The sequence below is a fragment of the Poromitra crassiceps genome (genome assembly GCF_964638095.1).
Source record: "Poromitra crassiceps genome assembly, chromosome: 6".
In the NCBI taxonomy this organism is placed as follows: Eukaryota; Metazoa; Chordata; class Actinopteri; order Beryciformes; family Melamphaidae; genus Poromitra; species Poromitra crassiceps.
The window spans coordinates 64155381-64167102 of NC_139627.1; the positions used below are offsets into that span (position 1 = coordinate 64155381).

The 11722-nt window shown below is 43.8% G+C and overlaps 1 protein-coding gene across 2 annotated transcripts; it reads left to right on the plus strand.

The window, feature by feature from the left end:
• Positions 1-297: 297 nt before the first annotated feature.
• On the plus strand, positions 298-11337 carry LOC310778369 (nucleoporin Nup43-like; the record flags this gene model as incomplete). 2 transcript variants are annotated; one of them, XM_083638771.1, is made up of 7 exons in its annotated part: positions 298-417; positions 4642-4764; positions 5370-5447; positions 8368-8530; positions 8654-8789; positions 10938-11044; positions 11298-11337. In XM_083638771.1, 6 exons carry the CDS (start codon positions 298-300, stop codon positions 10954-10956), a joined length of 639 nt encoding a protein of 212 aa, XP_083494897.1. In that variant the 3' UTR covers positions 10957-11044; positions 11298-11337. The 2 variants fall into 2 exon arrangements, with proteins under 2 accessions (XP_083494897.1, XP_083494898.1); XM_083638772.1 differs by lacking the exon at positions 298-417 and adding an exon at positions 4159-4257.
• Positions 11338-11722: the final 385 nt, after the last annotated feature.

Below are 11722 nucleotides of genomic sequence, written 5' to 3' on the forward strand. Positions count from 1 at the left end.
GCCACTGGACAGGTTGTAGCGTTAAATGTCATCAAAACAATTTGCTTCGAGAAGAAATGACGTTATTTGCAACGGTCAGTAAAACGTGTGTTTAAAAAAAGGTGGTGGTGGCCGCTAGGCGGAGTGGAGAGCTAATTTTCGCTGTGGGAAAAGTCGAGTGGTGTGGTGGTGATTTGACTTCACTGGGCTGCCGTACTTGTGGCGAGTGGCGGCGGGTTTAGTGCTACTAGTGATGCTCATGTATGCTAAGCTAATGCTAAAAACGCCTTCTTGAAGTGAGAGAAAGTGTGTGTTTCCATGGAGGGCACAAATGCCAAATACGTGTCCCAGAAAATCAGCAAGACGAGATGGAGGCCAGTGTCGTCTGCCGCTCTGCAGCAAGCAGATGTCTTTGCTGCTGGTTCATGGGACAACGAGGTGAGCGAGTCAGGCTGGAGCCCAAAGAATCTGTCCAATTCTGACTCAATCTGCTGTTTGGCAAATGTAGCTACATGCTGTGTCAAAGTCTGAGACTGTGGGCCTCCCCCCCCCAGACAACGCTTGTAAAAAGGTGCCTCCCTCGTTCAATTCCTGGATGCCTATGGCATTACGATTGTGTTATTTAGAGTCCATTTAGCATGCAGGAAGTAACACAGGTGCACGCAAAACAGTAACGAGGGCCCCGCGACTGGGTCACCAAAATGGATTGGAAGTTGGAAACCCTCAGTAATGTTCTGCTGCCTTGCACCTGTGTTACTTCCTGCCGTTCAGCTAATAAGCGAATTCAGACAGATAATAAGTTATGTCTGAAGGCATGTGTAGGAGCCATATAGGCATTTAATAGATAAAGCCATGTAAGACCATAAGTAAGTAGGTCTTTGCATATTCATGGTCTTGGGTTTGTGGGCACACTGCATTGGCACTGGGGTGGTGGGAGTGTCACTGTGGGTGTGTGCTCTGAATCTTCAAGTAATTGCACTCACCTGGTACACGGGAGTTTTGTTTGGTAACTGGGGTAGGGTGAGTCACGGGAGGATACTTTCTGTTGACCGCTTCGCTTATGGATTATACGTCTGAGTTTACTGCCTATTAATCTCTCTCTATTTTTGCAAGGCGATTGGAAGCAGCTGTCTATTGGATTCAGTGGTGCAGCCTTTGATATAAATAAAGAGTGTTAAACGGAGCCTTGGAAGTGGACGTGAATCATTTAGTGTGCGCGTCACAGACTTTCTCCTGTGCTTAGCCTGCCGTGGCTTAATGACTTTCTTGTGATCACCATTAGCCGCAATAGCATGTATTTGTTTCCGACTCTGGGAAAAACTGTCAAATTACCTAAAACTATCTATGGTCTGTTTTACCAAATGACACACAGGCTATTCTATGTGCTCTCCCTTTGATGACTACTTAAATATGTTTTCACTTTCCTACACTGAGCCTTCCCTGAAACTGGGGTAGGATTTCAGTTCAATTCGACATACATTCAATAACCAACAGCCCTTTCAGTAAAAGTTACACTTTTAAAATAGGCTCGCCTGTCATTCCAGAAGTGTTGCTTTGTGATTCGTGAATGCTGAATAAATATTATGTTAATGTTACTAGAAGATTCTGTTTCATGAAATATCATAAACTGAGTCTTCTTATGAGGTGTATACACGTTACGTTTGCTGATACACAGTTAAGTTAGTTTTCATTGTCAGTTTGGTGCAACCTCATGTAACAGTATAATGTTAGTGGAGTAGCACTGCTGGCTAAGTAAAATAGTCATCATCACCCACTTGACGTTTTCACTCAACGATAAGTCCCTGCATCTAATATTGTTTTACCATCAAAACCCCTAATCTGGTATAGCCACTACATTCCTGGTGACAAATTAGAGACTGACCCAATAATATTTGGTCAATGTCATAAATCATTAGACCGAAGTCACCAAAAATATACATTTCTCCAATACCAATAGAATAACAAAGTCAAATTTGAGCTGACTTAAGTTCAGCTAATGGTGCGTTCCGTTATCGCAAAATAACTGGGATGTGGAGGCTATATGACATCACATCCGTTTTGTTAGCGTTCCATTTGCAGAAAACTTGAGCTGGGAAGTTCACTGTGTTCATTGGTCAGATCCAGTCGCTAGCCAGGCTAGCCATTGTTAGCAATAACAATTGACAACATGGCATTTCGCGGCATTTTGCGTATACAAACACTGCAGCCTCATGCCCACACAGATGGAAGTTAGGCAGTGCTGTGTGTACAGCTGATTTAATGAGACACAAACAAAACAGAAGTGCTTACTACGATACTACTACTGTTGTTGCGCGGCGCAGCCATCTTGGATTTGTGAGGTTGGGGCTGCTGAGGCTCCTACGAGTTTGGAATGGGAAATACCAGCTCTGATGACGTCACCGCCCAGCTCATGACCTTTGAAGTCGTAAGATTACCAGTCCCCAGTTATAAAGGAATGCACGATAAGGTACACCCTCCATACCCAGCTAGCTAACGCCCTTGTTTGACAGACGCTGTTAATATCAAAGACAATGGGATTCAAGCAAGACGGCCCAACTTCAACTCACTTCCTGTCATTTTGTCACCTTTTGCCAATGGTTTTCCACGGACACGCCCACTTAGGACTAGGGGTGCACCGATCACGTTTTTTGCCACCGATCACCGATTGCCGATCACCTATGAGAAATATCTGCCCAACCGATCATCGACCGATCACCGATTACCGATTACCGATCACCAAGCTACTGTATATATATATATATATTTAATTATTTATTTTGTAAGCAGCTATAGCAGTCTATTATAGAACAGTTTCCATTTTACATATAGGCCTACATTTCATGCATCAAATTGAAAGTGCAGCACATTTTCTTTTTTTTCTACATCAATATTTTATATTTTGTAGGCTAAAGGAAACCGCCAACATGATTTTTTGTGTGTGAGATAATTGGAGCACAAGACTGTGTTGAACTAAATGGCTAGTAGTAGTCTAGTTCCCTCAGTTCAGTTTATAAAAGAACAAAAATCATTCCACTTCGGGATTTCCATGTTACCAGTTCAATGCAGTTCAGTTCACTCAACAAAAATACTCCATTTTCCGGGATTACCCTGTTACACAAGAAAAATAACTTTGACTAGAGATGGGCCGATACCATTTTTTTCAGACCGAGTACGAGTACGAGTACTTAATTTTGGGTACTCACCGATACCGAGTACCGATACGAGTACTTTTTGTTTTTGTTGAGTAACCACTTATTTTACCCCCTTTTTTCCCCCAATTTTGTTTCATTGTCATGCCTTGTACTTTTAATGATACTGTAATGTTCAATTACCACAATGAAAATAATAACACTGCTGATTCTTAAGATACTGTTTATTTGTTTACAGTTTCTTTACCTTCTTTAAGCAGCACACACCAGCACAGCCAAAACCCAAAACAGAATTGAGTACAACAGTATGTTAAATAATAGTAAACAGTCAAATAAATGCTTAGTAGTCACTCTCTGTAACTCTCTGAGTTTTTGTATTAATTGTAAATTACACAGTACTCGGGCCAGAGTATCGGGACGTTCTCCCGATACCGATACGAGTACTTGAGTATGGTATCGGCGCCAAGTACCGATACCAGTATCGGTATCGGCCCATCTCTAACTTCGACCCAAGTTAACTATTTTATCGATTAAGCTAAAGCGGCTAAAGCTAACCGGAGCTATTAACGTTAGGAGGATACACTTAAACTGGCCTCTCTGGTCTCTTTATATAGTTTTAAACAAAAACTAGCTGAGGTCCTTGCTACCTGCTGTTCCTGCTTTGAGGTGTAGCACTCCTCTTCTTGACTTTTTACTAGCTGTCTCTCATGTTGATGAGGCATGTTTTTGATTGTACAGTTTTATTGCATTGGTCTTTTAGATCATTTCTATCTGTCTTAAATTTTCTCCATTTTGAGTTGATGGTGGTCAAATGACAGAAATTTTTGTATATGTATTTGTACTTGTGTATTTTGTACGACGTGAAACGTGCTTTTGCCTTCTTGGCCAGATCACCCTTGAAAAAGAGACCTCGGTCTCAATGGGTTTTTATTTTCTGGTTAAATAAAGGTTTGATTGATTGATTGATACACGCAAATATGGATCAAACACGGACTTAACAGCATGCAAATGCCTCGGTAGGTGGGAGGACTGGAGGTAACTTCTCTGCTGAGTCTGCTCTAATCACCAGCTGATTTGTGTGATTCAAAGATGCAAGGGGTGTGTTGACAGTCTGGTGTGGTGTGTGGAGGTGAGTACACTGACGAAAGCAAAGCGTGTGCTTTGCAACACAATGATATAAACGTTAGAGCACAATATGAAAGTTAAACGATAGACATTGAAGACATGAAAATGGGCTGCCTCATGTTTCTCACGTGCAGCATGATCGGCTATGCAATCGGTGACAATAAAGAAATATCTGCAGCAGCAGATCACATATTTGAGGTCAAAATCGGCCGATACAGATTGCGTGCCGATCGATCGGTGCACCCCTACTTAGGACCCTTTCGGCAGGTCTTAGTCAATGGTTGACCACGCCCATTTAGGAGACTTGCTGCTACCATTTGTTAGAATTGGCGGCGCTTGCGGTGACCCATCTATAGTAATATAATATCTATGTTAATATCTCTTGCAGGACAACAAGATTTCCATTTGGTCCATCGGGGATCATGGGCTTTCTGGCATGGACGATGAATTTGAAGGCGATCTTCAGCTATTATGTGAGCACAAGCACGACGGAGATGTGCTCGATCTTCAAGTAAGACACTTATTGGAGTTGATGGAGTCAGATACTTCTTGGAGTTGACGACATTATACTAGGTTTATTTAACTGTGCTTGGTGGCATGAAATTAGCACCTACTGCATTTATTGGTGACCTTATTTTTATTTGGTGACAGAAAAAGAAGACTTTCTTTGATTTCTGAATTTGTCACGGTTGCATTGTTGCAGAGAAATAGTACATGTTCTATATCGGTATCGGCCTTGTTGACTGTAGTCGGCTATCGGCAAAAAAAGCTACTGTTCACCGATTGATATATAGCCTATCAGTTAGGTCACACAATTGGTTGTTTGTTTCATAATTATATGACAGTATGACTGAATTTGTGCTCATTCAAAGATAGTGTGATGAAGGGATCACAAGACTTTAAAGCATGTCAGTTATTTGTTTATAATGAACATTTGTTTGTTTCCCTGTCAAAAAAGGCATAAAAAAAACGTTTCGGTATTGGCTATCGTTCAAATTGTTATTTTAAACATCGTTATGGGTATCAGCCCAGAATTTTGCGTCACTAATAAGCGTCACTCACACATGTGTTCGGGTGAGGCTTGTGGCAAATTAAATGTCCTTCAATCTTTCCTAGTTTCTGGACCGAGACAGAATCGTCACCGCATCGTCAACTGGAGCAGTCACCATCTTCCGCCATCACCAAAACAGTCAGGTACTCTCATCTGCTTGCCTATAACCCTGCTCTCTCTCTCTCTCTCTCTGTTTGTGTGTGTGTCTCTCTCTCTCTCACACACACACTCTGTCTCTCTCACACACACGACACACACATTCTCTCTCTCTCTCTAGCCCTTTTCCCACATGCGTACCGGAAAATTACCTGTAAGTCAATATCGGACATTTCCCTTCACACTTCGGCTCGCGCATGTGGGAATCTATCAGCGAAATTGCCTGTATGGGGGGGGGGGGGGGCGGCACTGCAGAGCGAGTGGGGGAGTGACATGTCGGCAAAACTCTGAATGGTGAAATAAGTTTGCTTGTTTATCCGTTCACCTGCATCGCGTTGAAGCACTTTTTACAGACTGGCTTCATTTGATGTGTCCGGGCTTGCCTTCGCTGTCGGCAACGTAAGCAAAATACTTCCACTTTCGCTTCATGCATTTGCCCTGTCGGGCTGTGACTGAAGGAGGAGGACGGACTGTGGCCAGAGAGCGAGCAGAGAGGAGAGGGGAAAATCAGCACAGCACACCCACACATGAAGCTGACATAGGCTACTGCTCTTATTATCACAAGATCATTTCGCCAGTTTGCTTTAATGTGCGCGAATGATTAGATTATGCCCGCTGGAACATTAAGCAACGTGTGTACACCTCGCCCATGAGAGTGTCGCGGAAAATGACTGCACCCGTTTCTCACTAGTATCCGCTAAAGCGCATACCGCTCTTCTGACAGGCTGGAAAGTGGTGAAATCTCCGCGACGACGGGGTCGCGCTTATACCGGCACGGCGCCTTTCTCACATGCAGGCATTAGACCACGTACCGGTCATTTTGCGGTACAAAGCGCATGTGGGAAAAGGGCTTCTGTGTGTGTCTCTCTCTCTCTCACACACACACACACACTAGTGCTGCACGATTTGGGGGAAAGGTGCGATTAGCGAGTATGGTGGACAATATTGCGATTTGCGATTGTGATTGCGATATAATAAACAAGAGGTATCTAGGGATGTGCCGGCATGAGTTTTTGACGGTATGATAACCTTGGACAAAAATACCACGGTTTCACGTATCACACACTAAAATACATGAAATATGTTACAATTTAAAATATATTAAAACGGAATAAATAAAAGAATTTGAAATAAAATTATCTTTACAAAAAAATAAAACATTTTGAGACATTTGCCTGTCCCAAACATGTAAAAAAGAAACACCAGAAAAATAGAAACTGCACTGTGTAACAGCACATAGAAGATGGCTCAGACTAATACAATGATACACCCCGTTTTATTTATTTTGTAGCGACAGATGGCCTTAAACGCCACACTCACGTGACGCTTCTTGAGAGAGAGGCGAGGTAACGTGCATCTGCAGACTATCGAGGGACCATGAAGGCGTCATGTGACAGGCTAGTTGAAGCCTGGAGGTGCTGCTGATGGTAGCTGCGACAGTGTTTTGCTGCTATCAACCTTGTTAATCTCGCTATATTCTTCATCACAGCGGGTCATTACCCACTGTGCACTTAATCGTACACTAGTTCTGCATAAGCACCTGCAGCTCTCTCCTTATTTTACTGACGTTCTCACTAATCACACGGCTGTTTACATGCGTTTCTGAACGGCTAGCTAGTTATTAGCATAGCTCGCTGTTAGCGATCATGGATGTTCTCTCTCTCTGCCTCTCGGTAAGATGTAACCTTGCTGCGCATAACATTACTTATTTGTGGGAGTGCATGGGAGAAGTCTCCCGCTAGTGTTGATGCCCAGTGTGATGGCAGAGAAACGTGTGTTTGCTGCGTCGCGTGCAACGTTAGTTTAGAGGAGGCTCACACACACACACACACTCAAAAAGACGTGAAAAAATAATAATAATCGCACACTTTTGCCGTTATGTAATCGCACGTGCTGACATCGCGATTGCGATTAGATTAATCGTGCAGCACTAACACACACACACACACACACACGTCACACACACATTCTAACTCTCCCTATCTCTGTCTCTCTCTCTCTCTCTCACACACACACACACACACACACACACACATACACACACACACACACACATACACACACACACACACACACACACATTCTCTCTGTCTCTCTGTCTCTCTCACACACACATTATCTCTCTCTCTGTCTCTCTCACACACACAGACACACGCATTCTCTCTCTCTCTGTCTCTCTCTCTCACACACACACACACACACACACACACACACACACACGAGTTGGCAATATTACAGAATATGCTGATCTGGATACAGCCCATGTAAGCTCTATGCATACTGAGCCTCATACATGTGAATATCTCATGTTAGAACCATTCACACTGGATCATTTATTCATACATGTGAATATCTCATGTTAGAACCATTCACACTGGATCATTTATTCATACATGTGAATATCTCATGTTAGAACCATTCACACTGGATCATTTATTCATACATGTGAATATCTCATGTTAGAACCATTCACACTGGATCATTTATTCATACATGTGAATATCTCATGTTAGAACCATTCACACTGGATCATTTATTCATACATGTGAATATCTCATGTTAGAACCATTCACACTGGATCATTTATTCATACATGTGAATATCTCATGTTAGAACCATTCACACTGGATCATTTATTCATACATGTGAATATCTCATGTTAGAACCATTCACACTGGATCATTTATTCCATCACCCTGATTTCCCAGCTTTCTAGTCCAGCGTGATAATAGGTATAACTGATCCCCAAACAATTGCAATTGTGCACGACGTCCACAAGGGAGACGTGGGAATCATTGAAAGAGAGTGAAGAAAACCCTCCTTGAATGGATATATATTACATACTCTAATGTATCCCAGTGGATCAACTCATTTCCTGTACAGTGACTTGTCTCTCTTCCACCGCAGACGCTCTCTGTGTCTCAGCACTGGGCGAGGGCACACTGCTACCCGTGTGACAACGCCCCCTGCACCGGCGTGGTCTGCAACAGTCCCGACATCGTCTCCGTGGGCGAAGACGGGAGGATCGTCCTCTTCAGAGCCGACCAGGAAGGAGTGAGTCCAATCATAGGTGAGCAAGAATTATCGGCCATTAGTCGACCTGTACCGGCGCATGAAAGTTCCAGGCGTGTGACTGCTCTTCTGGAATGATTTGAAGAGTATCATTGGATGAACGTGTTTTTATCTTCGTTAGAGAACGCTGACAGCAGCACCATTCATGCCGTCACTTTCCTGCGGACGACGGAGATTCTGACGGTCAACTCCATCGGCCAACTCAAGCTGTGGGATTTCAGACAGCAGAGCAATTCAGCCTCACAGATCCTCTCCCTGTAAGATCCTCTTCACTTCTTACCAAATAAGTTGCATCCAAGTTTGTTTTTTGTTTTTTTACGTACACTGAGTCAATGTTTGTTTTGCACACCGCACTTTGAAAACGGCACAGTAGCACTGGTACTGCTCGCTAACAGGTCCAGAATTACTTCCGCATTCAGGGCGCCCAAAACTGGTGGCTCGTTAGTGCAGTGGTCAATTAAATTACATTGCGCTCAATTGAATCAGACAGGAGTAGACGATCAAATTGTCCATCGTCACATTAGTTTAGAAATCTCAGTTTAATTTGACACTGCTGATAGCTAAATGGATGTATGTGATTGTGATCAGTGTTTCCCCTAGAACATTTTTCAGGCCTGGAGGGATTTCGTAAACGTACCCTGACCGCAACGGTGGGGGCCGTCGCTGGCGACGCTAAACTTTTAGCTAACCTGTTCGCATTTATGTTGGCAATGGCATCCCAAGTATCATCATACTATTATGGGATGCGATGCGAACAGTTGTATTATGGCATGTGCGTTTCCCAGGCAACGACACACGTTGACACGTTTTGGAACAGCGCTGCACGCTGGCACAATGCTCCTAAAAGCTAAATGCTTATTGTTTTGAATGATTTGGCATCTTCTATTACTGTCAACACCAGTATTGTTGTATTGTAATAATATGCCATAAAGGTTTATTGACATTTTGGGGAGAGCAGGATTTTTTTTCTCTTTTCTTTTCCTGTAGAATGGTAGGGGAAACACTGGTGATATTGCTGCTGCTAGCAGCTCTAGGCCATCTGGCAAAACAGAGAATCACCAAACTGAGCATCCCTGACTGCATCTGAACCAGCTGTTCAGTATGAAAGACAAGACAGACCTTTGGTAACACTGCAAATAATTAAAATGTAAAACATTTTTAAAGTAATGCAAATGTCCTTTTATTTGAGTACTTTTAAATAGGCTACTTTTTTACTCTTGAGTAATTTCCTGGACTATTACTTTTACTTGTACTTGAGTTATTTTCACTAAAGTAACTAAACTTGGACATGAGTAGGATTCCACCTCTGGCTGTATTGAATCATGAGCCCCATATGGAATCGTATCGTGAAATAAGGCGATCGTCCCATAAGGCGATGGTCCCATCCCGAGTACATTTAGATGACAAGCGGTCCTCCTAATAAGTGGTTCCTCTCTGCTCTGAACAGGTACACTACATAGCCCCAGAGGGGCTGCTCTGAACAGGTACACTACATAGTCCCAGAGGGGCTGCTCTGAACAGGTACACTACATAGTCCCAGAGGTGCTGCTCTGAACAGGTACACTACATAGCCCCAGAGGGGCTGCTCTGAACAGGTACACTACATAGCCCCAGAGGTGCTGCTCTGAACAGGTACACTACATAGTCCCAGAGGTGCTGCTCCGAACAGGTACACTACATAGCCCCAGAGGGGCTAAAAATATATATATTGTGATATTTGATTTTGTCCATATTGCCCAGACCTACCTTGTTAGCGTCTTTAGCATTCGTAGCATGCATAATTTGAAAGCAAGGGGATGAAGTGATAAACACTACATTCTGAAGTGGAAAGCAGACAGATTACACAGTTTAAACATCAGGAAAACTAATGATAAATACATAATCGTGCATATCTGACCCGGATTAACACAGTGCACAGTGTGGTGCCCCTGGATGACCACACTTGAAGTGCACCCCTCCTTCCACAAAAAGTCAAATTTACTATAGAGAGGCAAAGTGACCGCTACTTCCTGCTTCAGCACTGTACCAGAGATTTTCATCCGCCATTTATTTTCACATACACATTTTGTAAAATGCGTATAAAAATAGTTGTACTTGTTCAAACCAAACAATTCAGATATATGTACAAACAGGGGAGACCATATAACATTTCACTCAGACAAAACGTAAAGAAATTGCGGATTTGAAGAAAATATTTTTTTCAATGTTTTTGTTTGTTGGTCCGAGTGAAATGTTCTACTGTATGGTCTTTCTCAATTCTAAATATAGCTGAACCGTTTGGTTTGATGAAGTAAAACTATTTTCTATAATCATTTTATGAAATGTAGGGATGTTGTCATCTGTCATATCAAATGCTGAACTACTTTAAAACTGTTTTTCTGTGATGTGTAAATGTTTTCCTTAAGGATACACCCAGCTCTGTGATTGGTGGAGTGTTGGCGTCATCCTGTATGAAATGGTTGTCGGACAGCCTCCCTTCTTAGCAACCACGCCCCTGGAAACCCAGCTGAAGGTATGTTAAACACTTCCAGTGGAAGGTTAGACAGACACATACCACACTGTCTCTCTGCCAGTGGAAGGTTAGACAGACACAGACCACACTGTCTCTCTGCCAGTGGAAGGTTAGACAGACACAGACCACACTGTCTCTCTGCCAGTGGAAGGTTAGTACCAGACTGTCTCTCTGCCAGTGGAAGGTTAGACAGACACAGACCACACTGTCTCTCTGCACATTGTCTCTAATGCTTTTGCACGTTTGGGCCCAGGTGATCAACTGGCAGAGCACGCTGCACATCCCCCCTCAAGCCAAGCTGAGCGCGGAGGCGTCGGACCTCATCGTCAAACTGTGCCGCGGCCCCGAGGACCGTCTGGGCAAGGACGGGGCGGACGAGATCAAGGCGCAGCCCTTCTTCCGCGACATCGACTTCTCCAGCGACCTGCGCCAACAGGGGGCGCCCTACGTCCCCACCATCGCCCACTGCACCGACACCTCCAACTTCGACCCCGTGGACCCAGAGAAGCTGTGGAGCAACGACAGCGAGGGCGAGGGCAACCACAACGACACGCTGAGCGGCTGGTTCCGTAACGGCAAGCACCCCGAGCACGCCTTCTACGAGTTCACCTTCCGCCGCTTCTTCGACGACAATGGCCACCCGTACAGCTGCCCCAAGCCCATCGAGTACGAGGGCTA